The sequence below is a fragment of the Stenella coeruleoalba genome (genome assembly GCF_951394435.1).
Source record: "Stenella coeruleoalba genome assembly, chromosome: 13".
In the NCBI taxonomy this organism is placed as follows: domain Eukaryota; kingdom Metazoa; phylum Chordata; class Mammalia; order Artiodactyla; family Delphinidae; genus Stenella; species Stenella coeruleoalba.
This window is the reverse complement of record NC_137159.1, coordinates 14,799,398-14,817,557: the sequence shown is the minus strand read 5'-3', so window position 1 is coordinate 14,817,557 and position 18,160 is coordinate 14,799,398. Positions and strand designations below refer to the sequence as shown.

The following is an 18,160-nucleotide window of genomic DNA, read 5'->3' as shown; positions in this document are numbered from 1 at the left end:
GTTGTGTGGAGCTGTACCCGCACAGAGCGTGTTACTTTCGCTAGGCTCACCACCATCTGCCTTTCCCGGGGAAGATGGAGGCAAGCACCCGGTGCTGCACTTAGGTGTGCAACACTACTAAGAGGCCCTGTGAATGTGGACTTGGGTTTTACATATGTAACAAGGGATAATGACCCTGAGGAGTATTTATACCCTATGTACAATTTCTCTCAATGTAATGGTTCTAGATGCCAACTAAATGCTAACTATTGTCCAAATCATTTAGTGCAGTCATTCTCAACCTTGCCTCACATCAGAATCACCGGTAGAGCTTATTAAAAAAATACCACTCCCAGGCCTAGATCAGTTAAATCAGAATCTTTGAGGCTAAGTATCAGACACGGTTTTTTTTGTTTTTTTCCCTAAAGCTGCAACCCCGCCTCTTCTCTCTCCAGGAGATTCATGGGTGGCCAGGGATGCAAACCACTTGTTCAATTCAAGCCACTGGTTTTACAGAAGCTGGGGGAGAAGTTGAACAATGGGCTAAAGGTCACACAGATAGTTCCATGAGCTGGTAAGGCCCTAGATTCCCCTGCAGGGATCGTCCTCCTCTCGGTTGGGGAGGCTGCCCCACCCTTTATTATTGTGCCTAACACAGAAGAAATGAGCAGGGAATTTTTGTTTGTTTTGCGGGAGTCGTGGAGGAGTGAAGCGCCAAGTCCTGAACAAATTAGATGCAGAAGTGCCCGGCGAGGCCGCGACAGAGCAGCGGGAAGCACCCTGACACCAGGCCTTTCTAGGCTCGCAGAACCATGATCCCTGGGCCAGGGCCTCCCTCCGTCTCTGAGAGACCTCTGACATCTGTCCTGCCGAGACTCTCTGAGCCGCAGAGCGGATGAAGGACCCCTACAGCCCAGAGCCTTGGTTTTTCAGGGCTCTAGGGACGCGAGCCACACGTCCCTCCCACGAACCTACTCTAGGCTGGGACTGCAAGACGAAAATTTTCTGACCAGCCCCGGCCCCTGCCATTGGTTTCAGCCTTTGGTCACCTGACTTAATTGAGCCAATGAAAGGTGAGAAAATTAATACTTCCGCTTTCCCTGAGGCGAAAGAGCCACTGTGCCCGCCTTTCGGATGCTATGATTGGTCACCCTCCCTCAACTCGCCAGTTTATTGGCCAGCACCGCGAGGCTGAGGTGCAGCGGGGTCTGAGGGCAGTGTCAGGCCCGCTGCCATGGCGTCTTATTTCGATGAACACGACTGCGAGCCGTTGCACTCCGAGCAGGATGCTCGGACCAACATGCTGCTGGAGCTCGCCAGGTGGGTGCGCGGGGCTGGGAGGTAGGGCTCACGCAGCAGGTTACTGGGCTGAAGCTGGCTGGAGAAGGCGGATTATCTGGGGCAGTAGATTCAGAGGAGGACGGATAAATAATCTGGAGAGTTAGTTCCACAGTGAGATTCGGGGGAAGTCGATCATTTGGATCGTCCTTGGAGGGGCCCGGGCAAGGGGGTTCTGGAAAAGACGAGCTGGCGAGTCGGGGGAGTCGGGGCCGCAGGGCAGTGGGGCTCTAGGAGATTCTGGAATAGGCGGGTCATGGGGGCGGGGTAGGGGCCGTGTGGCTGTGAGTGGGCATATTCGTTAGGAACTCCAAGCATGGAAGCCACACTGCCACTTGGAATCTGGCTTTACCAGGTCATTCCTGCGTGGCCTGGGAAACTTCTCTGAGCTGTTGTCTCATGTGTAAAATGGGAATAAACAGCCTGCGTGCTTGGGGTTGTCTGATGGCAGCTGTAAGCCATTTCCCGCTGTGCTTTTTACGTAGTGAGCACTACTGAGGGGTAGCTATTAGTACTAGTAGCTGGGCAGAGTACTTATCTGTTAATGCTTAGTGGACTGCGGGGGCAATGAGAAAGTGTGGGGTTTTTTGTGTTTTGGCTGTGCTGGGTCTTCGTTGCTTCACACGGGCTTTCTCTAGTTGTAGCGAGCGTGGGCTACTCTTCGTTGCGGTGCGCGGGCTTCTCATTGCGGTGGCGTCTCTTGTTGCAGAGCATGGGCTCTAGGCGCAAGGGCTTCAGTAGTTGCAGCACGCGGGCTCAGTAGTTGTGGCACGTGCGCTTACTAGTTGCAGCACGCGGGCTCTAGAGCGCACAGGCTTCAGTAGTTGTGGCACACAGGCTCAGTAGTTGCAGCTCGTGGGCTCTAGAGCGCGGGCTCAGTAGTTGTGGTGCACGGGCTTAGTTCCCCTTCAGCATGTGGGATCTTCCTGGACCAGGGATCAAACCCGTGTCCCCTGCATTGGCAGGTGGATTCTTAACCACTGGACCACCAGGGAAGCCCCAAAAGTATGATTTTTCTTTGGTTCTGACTTTGGATTCTTCTTCCCAGGTCCCTTTTCAATAGGATGGACTTTGAAGACTTGGGGTTGGTAGTAGATTGGGATCACCACCTGCCTCCACCTGCTGCCAAGACTGCAGTTGAGAACCTCCCCAGGACAGTCATCAGGGGCTCTCAGGCTGGTGAGAACACTAATTCTTTCCACTATTTGGGTCAGGTCTGCCAGACCCACCCCCTCTGGAAGCCAGACTATGGTCTGGCCCTTCAGTTTTCCAGGCCAGGTTGGGGCAAGAAGTGTCCTTCAGGAATGGGAGCTGGGAGGTAGGGCTATAGCAGCTCTCCTGATTAGCACTCTCTCCTCAAGAGCTCAAGTGCCCCGTGTGTCTTTTGGAATTTGAGGAGGAGGAGACTGCCATTGAGATGCCTTGCCATCACCTCTTCCACTCCAACTGCATTCTGCCCTGGCTGAGCAAGGTACTGCTTCCTTTTTCCCAGCCCTCACCCTGCCCTGGGCCCAGTTCTCAAGCCGCTTTCTGTTTATGGACTGCTGGGGGGATCAGAGACGGGAGAGGGATAGGGCTGGGATTTGGGAGCTGGAGACGGTTTTTAGCTTATCAAGACCAGACCTGGGCTCGTACACTGCACTGCTTTTCCCAGACAAATTCCTGCCCCCTGTGCCGCCACGAGCTGCCCACTGATGATGACACTTATGAGGAATATAGACGAGATAAGGTAGGGGGCTGGGTAAGTGGAGTGGGTGGTGACGGGGCTCCCTGAGTCCGTCCTTGATGCGCTCGTTCCCCACCTCAGCAAGCCTGAGTAGGCCTCATGGTCCCTGACTCTGGCGGCCTTCCCAGTGATTTTAGTGAGGGGCAAGAGCCTTGGCATCGCAGGTGCCCAGGGCCTGAGAACAGTGAGCCAGTCCCACGGTGGCTGCCCTGTCCCTTCACCCACAGGCCTCGGGGTACGGCCCCTGCCCAGTGCACCCTCTTTCCTTCAGGCTCGCAAGCAGCAGCAGAAGCACCGACTCGAGAACCTCCATGGAGCCATGTACACATGAGGTGGCTGGGACGGCACACCAGTCCTCCTCCACAACACCTTCCTCGTCTGCCTCGGATTCTCATTAAAAGTTTCTTTACCCATCCTGCCGCTCCATTGCTCACAGGCCTGGGCAGGGACTCTGTACCCTCCAGTGGGTCTCTACTGCTATGGGGGAAGGTGGTCCTGAACCGTAGAAGGTACCAGGCTGCCAAGCCTGCTGGCCTCAGGGCAGGAGGGCCCAGGTCAAGAACTTGGCCACCGACCAGACCAGCCAGGGCTTCGGCCTCTGTGTCTGCGGTTGGAAAGCAAAATGTGTCAGGGTCTGGCAGCCAGTAGTTACTTAAAAACGGTCAAGAAAAACTAGCCCATCTCTCTCCCTCCCCCTGCAATCTTTAGTCAACCTTAGAATCCCAGGGGCTTTCTCTAGCGTCACTGCAAAGACTGCTTCTAACAAACATTTTCAAGTTATTCTCTGTATCCTCCCTTCCTCCTATCCCTTAGTGTGGAATCAAGCTTCAAACCAGACTCTGAGCAGGACAGGAAGTGTGAAAGGATGGAGTCGGCTCTTTAGACTGTTGAAAGGCCCAGAAAGGGCTTCAAGCCCTTGCGGGGTATTTGGATAGCACTTGGCATCCCTCGTTTTTGGCAGTCCTGCTCTCAAAGAGCAGCGGGCACTCGGGACCCTCCCTGGAGGCAGAGGCTTTCTCCCGTCCTTTGCCTAGGGAAAGCCAGGATCAGGCCCTCTCCGACTCTCCAGAACAGACTACAGACATGCAAATTAGAATTCTTTTAATAGATATATATATAAAAAAAAGTACTAAAATACCCACGTGGTTCTGCTGTGTTATTTGCCCTAAAGAAAGGGACAGAGTGAAGAATCCCAGTGCAGCTCAGTGGGCCCAGAAGTGGGCCTTCCCACAGACTAAGGAGTGCTCACCCCCGCCCCCAGACTGCTGTCCCTCTTGCTGTTCCCAGCCCCCAATTCCTGCAGCAGGAAACCCCAGTGGCACTGGGGGAGTAGAAGGCACCTGAAGGGCTGGCTGGGTGAATGAGGATACGTGACCTTTAAAACATAAAAATAACACTGCGGTGTGGGGAGCAGGCTGTGCACAGCTTGGGCAGCTGCCAGGGCCCGCTCCTGTATGGCACAGGTGGGTGTGGGATGGCCACTCCTCCAGGAGCGAGGAAGCCTCTGTCCCAACAGAATACTTTCTCAAAATCGTTTTTTGGTACAAAATAAATGCGAAGGAGATAACGGGGTGGGGAGCTGCGGAGGCCGGGCCAGCCACCCTCCCCAGACCTCAGATCATGGCGACGCTCTCAGGGGCACAGTTGAGGTGTGTGGAGGTGCTGCTGCTTCCGGACGACTTGCAGGCCCGGCCGGGGGCGGGCTGCAGTGTGGCCACCAGTGTCTCCGAGGAGACTGCCCCGAACTCATAGCTGAAGGTGCCGTAGAAGATGAGGATGTCGATGACAAACACCCACTCGCATAGGGCTGCCCCGTGCTGCAGCTGAGAGCTCTCGTGGATGAAGAAGACCCCGCCTGGCATGGGGCTAAGGAAATGTTCAGTGGGATGGGCGGCAGCCTGGCGACACCCTTTCTGCCTTCCCGGATATGCGGCTAGGCTGGGGCCGAGGACCAGGCCTCACCTCCCGGGAGAGGGGGGCAGAAGACCACCCTGGGTGGGGGCGGATCCCCATCTTGGGTGGGAGAGGGCCTGGGCTACAGGAAGAGCTCCTGGCCGCCCTGTCCTGGAAGGATACTGAGGATCAGAGAGACAAAGGCGATGGCTGCCAGCACGATCCGCAGGTAGGCCACAGCCAGGTCGTGGGGGGCAGCGGCCCCGTGGTAGGAGAGGGCACAGTGCAGACAGACAAAGAGCAGCCCGGCAGTGAAGGCCACGCCGGTTCCGACGTAGTGCAGAGACTTAGCGTGATCCACCTGGGCCCGGAGAGAGGGGCCGACCTGTGAAGCAGCCCCCTCCACCCCGCTCCGTCCCTCCCTCCCGGGCCCTGTTCTTCCCACCCCCAACCCTGAGGGGCAGACCCGCAGCTTGGGTCAACCCTCGGGAAACTGAGGGCCCCTGCCGAAAGCCTGGCCCCCTTCGGGAAGTGCAAGAGGTGGGCGGGCGGGCGGGCGCACCTGGAAGTTGCCCACCACCACCAGGCCTGCAGCGTTGGTGCAGCCTGTGATGAGCGTCGTGGTGTTGACCCAGGAATGACGGCTCTGCTCCAGGAGCTGCCCGTAGCGCAGGAGGCAGATCAGGGCCACTGGGGGAGAAGAGCACAGGTGGGGCCGGCTCTGGCCCTGGCCCAGTCCAGCGAGCCCACCAGCTTTCCCCAGATACTCTGAGGGCAGGAAGGGAACGGACAGGCGGGTGGTGTGCCCTACCAGCGTGGCCGTGTGCAAGTTAGCCTTGGGCCTTCAAGAAATGGAAGAGAAGTGGCCCCGCTGGCCTTAGCTCGTGGCGGGGTAGGCGGCGCGAGGCCAGGGCTTCCTGGGCCTCTTTGGGGAGCAGGTGTGAGGGCGGGCGGGACTGAGCGGGTTGGTGGTCGGGCCGAGGGCACAACTCACCCATGAAAGCACCCACGTTGCCAATGAGGCTGAAGAGGCAGCTCTCTGGGGGGTATGTGCCGCACTTGCTGAGAGGAGGGGGCGAGGACAGAGTGAGGGGGGCAGGAGCACCGCAAGGCCCCGTTCTGGCCCGCCTGCTCTCCCTTGCCTTATCTGTGCCTGTTCCTCAAGCAGGCAAGCCCGACTGATGAGAAGGGCCAGGGCCCCTCACAAACATTTGGCCCTAGGCTGGCCGCGCCTCCCCCCAGGGCAGAGCTGGTGTGCGTGCTGGGGTAGGCAGTGCCCAGGACTGCTCGGCAGACCCCGAGGCTCTTGGACTCCCTGAGACCGTCAAGGCCTGCAGGGGGTCTGGCTTCCCTTAAGCCAGAACTTGGGCTGGGCAAACGGAGAGCTTGAACTTAAATCCAGGTGCCTCCACTTACTAGCTGAGGGACCTGGATGGATGACATAGCTCTGTCTCACTTTCCTTGCCTATAAAATGGTGAAAACAGCTGCCTTAGCGCTAGGAGAATTAAATGCCGCTACGCGTGTAAAGCATTCAGCACAGGGTCCGGTACATAGTAATTGGTAAGTAATATTGTAATTAAGTGCTCTTAATGGAATTATTATTCCTGAGACCCAAGGACAGGCCTTTGCTGGGGGGGCTTAGTTGGGAGTCTAGCAGGGCCTTGGGTCTCTGTGACCTGCGCGGTTTCTAGGCCTTACCTGATGAGGGGGACATCATCCAGGGTGCAGCAGGTCTTGGGGCCCCCTTGCTCAGTGGGGTCAGGAGAGCAGGATTCGTTGTAGGACCTGGCAGGCAGGACAGAGAGTAGCCTGGGGGAAAGGGGTTCCCCCAGGCCCTCGGCCTGTAGCCTCAGGCCTCTCGGAGACCACCCTCCCAGACCTCCCTTGGCAGGGGCAGAAGAGCCCACTTCCCAGGGCCCCCCTGAGACAGAAGCCAAAGGGGCGAATGACGGTGGGAAGCAGGTAGGTGGGCACGAAGCCATGCCTGGGGAGGGGCAGGCGCTGCCAATGTCAGAGAAGAGCAGTGAGGCCCAGTGTCTCCATCTGGCTCGAGGCAGCCCCGGCCCCAGAGGGAACAGAGATGAAGGGAGCTTTAGAGTGAGGCTGTCTGCAGAGTGCGCCATACCAGTTCTCCACGGGGCACACGTGGTGGTTCATCACGGCCATGGCATACCTGCGGGAGCACAACTGTCACCCTGCCCCATGATGCACCCAGCCTTCTCCCACTGACTCTTTTCCTTTGATTCTGCCCCCATTCAGCCTTATTGTCCTTTCCGGACACTCAACCTGGGGTGGCCCTGGGGCTTCATGCTACTCTAGAACCCACAGCCTAGTCCCAAACTAGAGGACCTCTGGAAGTTGCCCTGGCTAGAAGTGTGTCTGTCAGGGCCACCCTGCTGGACAGCAGTGGTGCCAGCTTGTCCCAAGGGGCTGTGTGCCCAGGCACCAGGCCAGGCTTTGCAGACAGCCAGAGTGGCCCTGGGTACCACCCTGGAGCCTGCAACAGGACAAGGGACTTTGTGTGTGCCATCAGGCTCCTGTTGGGTCCTGTCCCTCCTCAGCCGGGGTCCATTTTGTCCCCTAGTTGCCTCCCCCCATCCCCCTCTTTACTCACACAGTCCATAGGCCAGTGATGGAGAATGCTGACAGGCTGACAGGAAGGAGGATCCAGGCGGTCATGAGGGAGGGGAGCCAGGGTGGTGGTGGTGTGGGGGGAGGACAAGAGGTAGGTGGGGAAGAGGGTGTGGACCCAGCTACCTTAAGGTACTTCGCCAAAACCATCAGCTGCCCGGGCCTGGTGGAGAGAGACAGGTCAAAGTCCAGGGTCTAGTGACTGGCCAAAGCCGGTGCGGGGGAGAGGAAGGTGGTCAACACCACATGCAGGGCTCCCGCTGCAGCTCTGAGCGCCCACACTTCGGGCTGAGCCCCCGCCGCAACGTGGACACCCTCCGGCATCCACCGGGGGCCTCCGCGTTCCACCCAGATGTTCAGAAACGCCGCGGGGCCCTAACATCTGGAAAGGGGGCCACTCTCCCTGGCTTGAGGGTCCCGGGCTGGGAGAGGGGCTGGAGTCAGGACAGTCCCGGGGGCCACGCCAAGGAAAGCCTGGGAGGGGATCCGGGGCTGGGTGGAGAGGCGGCCGGGGGCAGGCAGCCACCTGACCACCAGCGCCGCGGGGAAGGGGCGGGTTCACGCGGGAAGCTCAGCCCGGCCCGCTCCCGCCCGCGTGGGCGCCCGGAGCCCACGGTCCGCGAGGCCCCGGGATCCGGGGACCCGCGCCTCCGCAGGTCCGGGGGACGAAGGGGCCCAGTACGCACCTCCCCGGAGCGCCCCGCCGCCGCCGCCACCGCGTCTGCTCGGCCCCCGCGTGGCGCCGTCCCCGGCTGCGGCCCTCGGAGCTGCCCTGAATGGTTTAAAGGGCCGAGCAGCCCCTCCCCCGGCGCCCCGGACCGAGCCGCGCCGCCCGCCGGGACGTGGAGTCCGCGCCGCCCCAGCCCTGGCGCTCGCGCCCAGCCGGGAACTACAACTCCCGAGCCCCCGCGCCCGCGTCACGCTGGAAGGGTGGGCGGTGCCCCGACTTCTGGGGACCTGGACGCCGAGGGCGGTGGCATGGGACCCCAGCGGAGGCTCTGACACCGATGCCAAAAGGATAGTCCCGTCTACCTGCACCTGCGGGGGAAGCTTCGGGAGGCGGGGAGCTCCGGGTGTGCACTGCCTTTCCGCTGCACGTGTGATTGTCACCGCGCACGTGGCTGGAAGAATCCTCCCTCAGCCGCCGCGCACATTTTGCAGCCTGGACTGGCCGACAGTGACTTCGGGCAGCCTCCCTCCATGTGGCACCCCGTGCCTGCCGCTGTCCAAGGCAAGGCGGGTCTGCAGAGAAGCAAGCACAAGGCCTTGGCTGTTCCTGAGGAGACCAGCGCTCTGGATTTGGCTTTTGCTTCCCTCGGCTCAGCAAACTCTGGAGGAGGGCTACTTTCATCAGATACATTTTATTTTCCCGGGTACAAGTACACAGTGTACTGTCCAGAAGTCAGTGTCCAAAATGTGTTTCCTGACTGCTGAACACTCACTTGAAACAATATCCATTCTAAGTAGACACACTTGGCCAGGTGTTGGGAGGCAAAAGAGAGGAGAGGAAGGCAGGAGACCCAGAGCAATCTGGGAAAAAGCAAACAGGATACTGAGGATAAATTACCCAACAGCTTCACCAAAATTTATGTTGAATGAAAAAAATGCACAACCTAAAAGTTGAGAATTGTTTTATTCGGTAGACTTTCTGAGGACTCAAGCCCTGGAGGAAGCCTCTCGGATACCTCTGAGGGACTGCTCCAAAGAAGCAGGGGAGAAGCCAGGATGGGAGTTTTTGCAAAACCCAGGTATTTGTAATATCAAAAGCTTACTGTTAATTAAAGACCAGTAAACAGACACCTCAAGTTAATGAATTAGCGCTTTTCTATGTATGGGAAGATACAAGAGTCTGGGCTCATTGAAATCACTCCTTTGATATGCACCTTATCTATCTAGGGCCAGTATCCTGCTTTTCTCCACCCTGAATCCCCTCAGGGTGCACAGCTGGGGATTGCCAAAGGCTTGATGGTCACATCTTTTTTCCTGACATGGCAGGAGACATTCTTCGTCCACACTTAACAGGCCAAGGGTGCCCTCCTAGACATTCTTTTCATGATTAAAAGAGCAGGAGATCTTCCTTTCACACACTGGAAGTGTAACTGGCACTCTAAACGGCAGCCCAGCATATCTGTTGGAGCCCTTGTGAGACAACACTGCGGCTGACAGACCTTTACTTGAAGGGAGCATGGGCCCAGGCTGCTGGGAGCCAGGGAGCTTAAGTTCGGCAGCACTGGTGAAGCAAATGTAATAGGCAGAAACAGGGCCCTGTACCATGGGGGAAATGGAGAAGATAAACTAACTGGACGACAGCTTGAGGAAGGAGAAACCTTTCTGGACCTAGTGGAAGGTAAAAACGCAAATAGGAAACCTGTCGGAGGGCCCTCTTCCAAATTGCATCAGCACAAGCAGTTAAATCAGGGTCAAAAAGTATGGCAGTGCACAGCGATCACCGTACAAGAAACCTGGCTGAAGGACCGGGGGGGTGGAAAATCCAGTCCGTCTGCTGGCCATGCTGTGCCCCAGGACAAGAGAGTGCCTCTAATTTACCAAGAAGCACCAACTTCCTGCCCAGGGGTCTTGTCCTTGGAGCAGACACCTTTTTCTCATCTGCCCAATGGTGCCCTGAACACTCAGCATTTCCTACTGCTTTGGAAGCTTTGCAATTTAAAAAATATATATATTTTCTTTTTTTGATGTGGCCCATTTGTAAAGTCTTTATTGAATTTGTTACAATATTGCTTCTTTTTTTTATGCTTTGGTTTTTTGGCGGGGAAGCATCTGGGATCCCTGACCAGGAATGGAACCTGCACCCCCTGCATTGGAAGGCGAAGTCTTAACCACTGGACCACCAGAGAAGGCCCCTGGACGCTTTGCAATTCTTAATCAACATTTACTATCACCTGTTGAGCTGGGTTTCAGTTCCTCTCCCACCACGATCATGGGGAAGGCCTGAGAAGGCTACTCAGGTTCTAAACTGGCCGTTCTATCCTAAAGTAGGGGTAAGGCAAGCACCCCAGAGCCTTGACAAGGAGGCAGATTTGGGTTTAACATGACAATTGGAGTCATCCCTAAAACAGAGAATTAGCCCAAGACAGAAGGGCTCTTCATGGGTAGTCGGTAGGGAGGAGTTGCGTATCAGGTAGAAAGTAGGACCAGATGTCTTTAAAAGGCCTTTCCAGCTCTAATGCCACGTGAGTCTACTTGTTATGCTCCAACCAGGACAGTTCTTAAAATAGGCAGAACAAGAGATGAGATTTCAAGTGCTGATTCTGCGCTGCTGAATGACTTTAGGGCAGCATGTAATCTTCATTTCCTTATGTACACAAGTGATTTCACAACTCTTGGCAAAAACAGTGCTATAAAAATAGTAAGTTTATTGGCTGAAAAAAATACTGTATTTGAAAAGTACCTTCCTTCCAGGATTTTCAAATAATTTCCATGTTACTTTATTCTTCCAAACGCAGAAACGAAATGAGAAAAGAGAAGAATGTATAGCTCTTTACACACTTAACACGACACAGCCAGTGCAACCAGTCTCATTCTGGTGGCTCTGGGAAGGCAGAGGGGCCATTCACTCTCTTCCCTTCTGGCATCACTCCACCTCCTGGGGAAATCTGGGGTGGCTTGGTCATTTGATTCCTCAGGGACAGGAGTTCAAGGAGGGAGCTTAAAACGTTTCAGATAATTGTCACCATTCCATGGTTCTTCTTCCCAAAGAAGGCTCAGAGGTAGGAAAGTAATCTGTCCTTAGTTTTCTTTCTATATGCCCCATTTATATTTGTGACCAGCTGGGGGATCCCTACCCTACCATCCACAGATCCTGTCAGATGCACAGCAAATTGGATACCCCCCACCCCAAAGGGTTTCTTCCAGTTTCGTGGGCTAATCTCTAGATGGCAGTGCCCCTCAGAGTGGAACAATGGAGACGGAATGTCCCTTTCAGACGCTCATCCACAGGGAGAAGCATTTTTTTTGGCCACGTCGTGAGGCATGTGGGATCTTAGTTCCCCGACCAGCAATCGAACGTGCGTCCCCTGCATTGGAAGCGTAGAGTCTTAACCACTGGACTGCCAGGGAAGTCCAGGAACAAGCATTTCTTATTGCCCACGTTGGTCCTACCGGCTGGCCGGGCTCCTACTCTCACTCAGTACAAAAAGCTTTGCATTCTCCTTTTCCCTTCTTGCGTTACCTTCTTCAAAGACCTCCACACTTGCCAGCTGGCTGGAACTCAAGCTTAAGTGTTTGCTCTCGCACAGCCCAAGGCCCCTGCAGGCCCCAGCTTCCTTCTATTAGTGATCACCCACTGTGGCCCAGGAAACACAAAGCCTTAAAATCCAAGGCTTAGCCTTAGTAAGTGAAGATCACTTCATTTTGGATGAACGTCAGAGATGCTTGTCAGGCTACAAGACTGTGTTTTTTAAGGCGGCTGAGAATATATCTAGTTAAATGAGTGTTGATTCCGAAGCAGTCTGCCGGAAAGCCCCAGCTAGTCTAACGCTGTTGCCACCGCACCAAACAGCACAGGACAGTCCTCTTTGGGACATCTCTAGAGCCTCTGGGAAATGCTCTGGAACATGCTCCTTGATGGCAAAGCACTGATATTTGAAAACAGCTGGAAGACATCGAGAGGCAAGTCCGGTAACCATACTGGATAGTACTACCTTGGACTGGGATGAGGTGTGGCAGAAGCAACGAGCGAAGCTGTAAGGCTGTCAGTGGGCTGAGGGCCATCACCAGAGAAGCATCTCAGGCACACCTGCAGTGATGACACCATCACCACCAACAGGCCTGCTCTGAAGGACAATGCCTCATTTAAGTACCAGGCTTAGCGCTTTATATAGTCTCGTGGCACAAATTAGCTACAAATTAGAATGTTTTCTTGAGTGGAAAATATTTGATATGCACTTGATATAAAGCAAAGGGCCTCAAGAAAACGCTTGCAAGCAAGATATTACCATCATTCTCTTACCTGAGAGTGTTAGGATTACACGATAAACACACAGAAGGACAAGATAGGTACACAATTCTCACAGGAAGGGAGGCTAAAATTTCAGGTGCCATGCCCCCAACCTCCTCTTCTGGACTTGTTTCTAAATTCTATAATAAATCCAGGAAACGGGCCATCCAGCCGTGAGAAGACGAACCTCAAAATATTTCCAGACTAGGAAGCCTAAAAGTTCCAGTGAAATCCTATGTCCAAGTCAGAAGATCAGCTGAAGAGCTGGAAGACTAAAATGACTGGCGCTGAGCTGCAGGAAGATTGGGGATAGAACATGGCATAGTCTCCTCGACCCGGGAGGCTCTGGAAGGTAGTTAACGTTAAAAGTCAAAAGGCACTTGCAGCCTGGCTGAATGAGGACAGACTTTCTCCTTCGAAAGCAGAACTGAGCCCAGGACTGGCAAGTTTAAGGCATTTAACCTTGGGCCAGCCCTGGGGCTCGAGAGCATGCTGGTCCCTGGCTGCCTTCACAACCAGGTCCTTCTAATTTACCCACCTCACTCACCTTCCCCGCGAGCTGCGACTTGCTGCATTTTAACGATGGAGTCGAAGTAGCTGCCTTGCCCCATTTCAGAGGGGGTAGATTTGCAGGGGTGTATAGGGCATGAACCAGAAGTGCTCTCAGGTGTCCTTTAAGAGAAAAGCTGCTGAGAGGGACCAGCCAGACTGATCTTGAGACCCTGATGAGGAAAGACCTGTGGGGCAGGGGGCTTTGGTTTGAAGAAGTCTCAGTGCTCACGGGCTCACTTAAACCCCATACTTCAAGTCACTGAGGTTAGGCCCATTTGCTGGAAAACTGAAGTGGCTTGGAACTGCAGTGCGTGGGATCGCTTGTGGATTTCTCAGACTGTAGCCCAACCCTGCATTAGGAAAAATGTTCACTTAGGTGAAAGCAGTGATATTCCTGGGATCTTTATTCTCAGCATCTACTGGGAGTTTTATATACTCTATAGTCCTGGGAGGTAGGAAAGGAGAAAGCACAGAGCAGGGGAAGGGCAGATGAAGGAGGTTTGTTTCGCTCCCTCTAGGGCTCTCTTCAGGCTTTTTTTTTTTTTCTTTTTCCCAACTAGGGCTTGAAACAGACAATTATTGCTAATGTTGAATTTCCCTTTGTATGTACATTCAAGGCTGTTAAATCACATTTGGAAACGCGGTTTCAGGCTTGTTTTGATAATTCCCTTTTAGCCTGAACAGAGGATGGTCTGTTCACAGCTAGGGATGAGGCTGGAAGCTGGAATTCTGTAGTCCGAACCCTGGCAGGTTTTGCTGCAAGAAATCCTCACAGTTTAATCCTGGCATCATCTTTCTAGATCTCCTTACCTAGACTGTGTGAAGCGGTGGAGCATGGGAGAAACCTGCAAAAACCACGGAAGGGGAGGAAGACATCCTCACAAGTAGGCGTCAAAGAAGATCATCTCCCTCGACTGGTATCAGAATTACTGGGAGAGCCTGTCAGGAAGGTAGACCCCAGTACCCCATCTCCAAAGTCCTGAGCATCCGCAGCTGAGCAGTCACACTGGGAGGTGGGGGGCGGGGTGGAACTGATGGATTGGGAGACAAAAAAGATGAAGGAAAGAAAAGAACAAAGAAACAGAGCTGAAAAGATGATCTAGGAAAGCACGGATGGAAGTGAACAGAAACACAGAAGAAAGGAACCCTAAAATAACAAACGGGGCTTATGGAGCAGCGTGGTCAGATGCCCTGGGGCATGTGACCTTGGTGAGAAAGCAGCACGTTGGCAGAAGGTCTCATAAGCCTCATCTCTCCCCGGAATCTTTGCTTCCAGAACACCAAGCTAACCAAACAAAATTCTCAAAAACGTCCAGAACATTAGGCTGGTCAAATGAGCCAATATACGAGAAAGAATGGCTACAAGGGAGGTGGCCAGGCGTAGTCCCTGTGACACCCTTTTCCTGTGGATGTGGCAGCTCTGGGGCGGGGGGGGGGGGGGGGGGGGCTGGTCCTCAAGATCAGCTCAGACTGGTCCTGGCACCCCCAAACTAGGGGCGGCTCCCTGGACAGCGACTCCAGTCTGGTCAGTGTCGGTTCTGGCGCTTTGCAATCTCCTCCTGGATGCGCAACTTGAGGGCCTCTCGCATGGGTGGCTCCAGAGGCGTGTGTGCTGACACCTCCTCGCTCACCCTTCCTGGATCATCATCCTACGTGGAGGAAGGGTCGGGAAGCTCAGGGCCTGGCCTCTTCTGAAAAGGCGACCTGCCCTGTCCCTAGACAACACTCTCAGAGAACTCTGTTTGACTCACAACTTCTTGCCAATGCCTGTCATTTCCCAGGTGTCCCCTGTAATAGTGACTCTCAACTGGGGGCCATGAGCCCTCCCTGTTGCCCGCTGAGAATCACTGTGTGACGGGAGTGACTTGTGCTCAAAAGCATCGCCCAGCAGTCTGTGCTCTCATGTGGAACAAACACTTCCCACTGGCCCTGAGGAAAACAGTGGCTCCAGGTCCGGCAGTGATTTCCATCACGGCCCAGGACCTTCAGGCTGCAGCTGTTTCCATCGGGCGTACCTGATACACGATAACTGAAGTGACGTCTCCGCTGTCCGCCTCATATTCTAAGCAGAAGAGCTGATGGCCAGGGAGCTCTGGCTCAGAGCTGCCACTACTGCTGCTTTCACCAGACTCCTCACAGCCTGGGTTGCTTGGGTGGGTAGAGCCATCTGGAAGGATGAACCAGAGTGAGAGGGAAGGGAGGAAGGCTGCTGGAACCCCTGCCCAGAGATGATACAGGAAAATATATTGTAAAGCCCCAATCTTCTCATGGACCCAGAATGTACCCCTGTGTGTGTGAAATCAGCCGCCTATCAGGAATTTTATTCACCTTTGTATCCCTGCCCCAGAACCAGCACAGTCCTACCACGCAGTCGGTATACAGTGCACATACAGTGCACATCTGTCTACACAGTTGTAAGGTAGTGGAGAGGTGAATAGGGCTCTGCCTGGGTTCAAATTCAGGCTCTGCCATTTACTTCTCTGATATCTCCAACAAGTTACGAAACCTCTCTCTGCTTGTTTCCCTGACTGTGAATCAGAAATGATAATAGTTCCCATCTTACCGGGTCCTCTGAAAGCTAAATGAATGACTGCACATAACCTCTAAAAACACTCATAAGAGAAGCTCAAAAAATTTAGCATCGTATATTAACTATTGTAATCTCTAGATCACAAGTAAGCTGGAGAAAAAAACCCATTAACTGGGTTTGGGCTTCATTCCACAATTATGTCCTCGTCGCCTAGAGCTGTGCCAAACTTTTTTCCTGTTAGCTGGTGGGAGTGCGAAAATATAGTACGCTGGGGGCAAAGCGGCGGACAACTCGCCGACTCAGGGACGTCCGGTAATAGTGATGCTTAACTGCGGGCCTTGAGCCCTCCCTGTGCTGCGGGCAGAATTACTGAGCGGCGATTGGGGAGCGTCGAGATAGACGTTGGAAATGAAATGAGCCTTGGGAGGTAGGACATAGTTTTTTCCCAGACAGAAAAGAAGAGCGCGTGGAGGCAGAGGGCCCGGGGGCAGAAGAGCGCGCGGGGCGGGCGGCCTCACCTCGATGTCGCGGCAGGTACACCTGCAGGTCGGGCTTTCGGGGCCGAGTGGGCGCGGGCGTGTGCCGCCTCCTCGCCTTCTCCTTGGCCGCCTGCTTCACCTTCTTGTCGTAGTCGTCCCTGCGGGGAGCCGAGCGGGAGTCAGGGACGGCCGAGCCAGGCCAGGCTGGGACTGGCAGCCGTGGCGCGGGGCGGGGCGGTACCGGGCGAGCTGGTTCCGTCGGATGTGGTGCACGAAGCCGTGGCTCATGTCCAGCCGCCCGCCAGGCTTGCAGCAGAGCCCGGGTCCGGGCCCCGGCGCCGCTTCCATCTGGAGACCCTGTGCGCGGAGCCGCCGCCAACGCCGCCGCCGCCGCCTCCTCAACGGCCCCAACTGCCACCCTCCTGCCCCGAGAGCTCCGCGCCCCTCCTCGCTCGACTTTCGACCCTGCGCCCTGACGTCGGTCGGGAAATGGCCAGCCGGGCCGAATGTCCCAGCGCGCGGAGTTCCTGGAGCGGGCGGGGCGGGGGGCAATGGGGCATGCGCAACTTCCATTCCGGGGCGGGGCTTTTCTTTCGTTGTGACCTTATCAGTAGGAAACCAGGATTTAGGTTTAGTGCTGCTACATCAGAAAATCCAGAAAAACACAAAGCACCCATCACACCACTCAGCGTTCGGTGTGGAGCCTTCCCGTCCTTTTTCCTGTGCTTGGATGCTGTGAAACTCCATCACCAGCTGCGTGACCTTGGCTGACTGTTGCACCCCGCTGTGTCTCAGTTTACTCATTTGTAAATGAGGGCACTGATATCACCTACCTCCAAAGAGGTCGTGAGGAGGCGAGTGCCAGGGCAGGGCACACAGCGGCGCCCCGGCCGCCCAGCCCAGCCCGCGCCCGCCCGGGGCTCCGCGCCGCCGCCGGCGGGGACGCTCCTTCCAGCCAGCGCAGCACCAGAGCTCTGCGGACTTTCCCGCTACCCAGCTCGTCTCGGCGCCCACCGGACCGACGTCTTAACTCTCGGCGTGGGAGGACCCAGGGCCTTTCAGGCGTCTGAGACTGTGCCATTTTTGAATCCTCTTTAAAAAGAGATAAAAGTAGGAATCCGTGATTAGAACAGGGACAGACTGGTACATCCGCACAGTGGGATGCCGCTGAGCAATCAAAAGGAACGAGCACTCAACAACTTGGATGAATCTCAAAACAAACACGCCGAGTGAAAGAAGCCGGGGATAAAAAGAGGACTCTCTGGGTGCTTCTATTTATATAAGACTCTAACAAGTGACACTGATCTCTAGCGACAGAAAGCAGATCAATGGTCGGGGCAGGGGAACACTTGGTGGATGGTGGTTAGGTTCATTATCTTGATCGTGGTGGTGGTTTCAGAGTGTATACATACCTCTATCAGTATTCAGCAAATTGCACACTTTAAACGTGAATTTTTTTTTTTTTTTTTTTTCGGTACGCAGGCCTCTCACCGTTGCGGCCTCTCCCGTTGCGGAGCACAGGCTCCGGACGCGCAGGCTCAGCGGCCATGGCTCACGGGCCCAGCCGCTCCGTGGCACGCGGGATCCTCCCGGACCGGGGCACGAACCCGTGTCCCCTGCATCGGCAGGCGGACTCTCAACCACTGCGCCACCAGGGAAGCCCTAAACGTGAATTTTATTGTATGTCAATCACACCTCAGTAGAACTGTACAAAGTATTGAATAGTTCAGGGCTGTGGAAGGGGTCGTGAAAGTCACAGACCCTGAAGCTTGAGCTTCAGTAGCGTCACTAGTCTTCTGCTCGTCGTTTGCATTTTTCTGTGATACCAAGAACAATCCTCTAAATGTGGAATTAGAGCCGTCGGATTGCTCCACGAAGGCGATGACTTGGGGATGTCGCCTAGTTCTGTGCAGGGCCGTCGGTCTCCGAGGCTCGGAGACTGGAGACGACCTGCCAATTCTGGTTTGGGGACACAGAGTATCTTGAAGACACCTGGGGCCCAATGACAACTTTTTTTAATCCAGAATTTCCGCAGCCAGTGAAAGGTTCCTGCCTCTTTAAACGGGTAATAATG

The 18,160-nt window shown here is 55.1% G+C and overlaps 3 protein-coding genes across 6 annotated transcripts; 1 reads left to right on the top strand and 2 right to left on the bottom strand.

Annotated features, from left to right (window-relative positions):
• Positions 1-1,144: 1,144 nt before the first annotated feature.
• RNF181 (ring finger protein 181) lies at positions 1,145-3,513 on the top strand. Of its 2 annotated transcripts, XM_079940052.1 has the most exons (5): positions 1,145-1,299; positions 2,366-2,496; positions 2,679-2,788; positions 2,972-3,046; positions 3,315-3,513. In XM_079940052.1, exons 1-5 carry the CDS (start codon positions 1,214-1,216, stop codon positions 3,372-3,374), a joined length of 462 nt encoding a protein of 153 aa, XP_079796178.1. In that variant the 5' UTR covers positions 1,145-1,213; the 3' UTR covers positions 3,375-3,513. The 2 variants fall into 2 exon arrangements, with proteins under 2 accessions (XP_079796178.1, XP_079796179.1); XM_079940053.1 differs by lacking the exon at positions 2,972-3,046 and having other exon boundaries at positions 3,315-3,511.
• A 1,143-nt stretch (positions 3,514-4,656) lies between these two features.
• Positions 4,657-8,674, bottom strand: TMEM150A (transmembrane protein 150A; the record flags this gene model as incomplete). 2 transcript variants are annotated; one of them, XM_079940048.1, is made up of 8 exons in its annotated part: positions 8,607-8,674; positions 7,552-7,731; positions 7,063-7,110; positions 6,636-6,722; positions 5,931-5,998; positions 5,499-5,626; positions 5,120-5,297; positions 4,657-4,898 (listed from the first exon to the last, which is right to left on the bottom strand). In XM_079940048.1, the coding sequence occupies exons 2-8, from the start codon at positions 7,716-7,718 to the stop codon at positions 4,657-4,659; spliced, it is 918 nt and encodes a 305-aa protein (XP_079796174.1). In that variant the 5' UTR covers positions 7,719-7,731; positions 8,607-8,674. The 2 variants fall into 2 exon arrangements, with proteins under 2 accessions (XP_079796174.1, XP_079796175.1); XM_079940049.1 differs by lacking the exon at positions 8,607-8,674 and adding an exon at positions 8,255-8,589.
• A 2,277-nt stretch (positions 8,675-10,951) lies between these two features.
• On the bottom strand, positions 10,952-16,503 carry LOC307195697 (UPF0561 protein C2orf68 homolog). 2 transcript variants are annotated; one of them, XM_079940050.1, is made up of 4 exons: positions 16,328-16,503; positions 16,126-16,244; positions 15,093-15,244; positions 10,952-14,726 (listed from the first exon to the last, which is right to left on the bottom strand). In XM_079940050.1, the coding sequence occupies exons 1-4, from the start codon at positions 16,432-16,434 to the stop codon at positions 14,604-14,606; spliced, it is 501 nt and encodes a 166-aa protein (XP_079796176.1). In that variant the 5' UTR covers positions 16,435-16,503; the 3' UTR covers positions 10,952-14,603. The 2 variants fall into 2 exon arrangements, with proteins under 2 accessions (XP_079796176.1, XP_079796177.1); XM_079940051.1 differs by having other exon boundaries at positions 10,952-12,180.
• Positions 16,504-18,160: the final 1,657 nt, after the last annotated feature.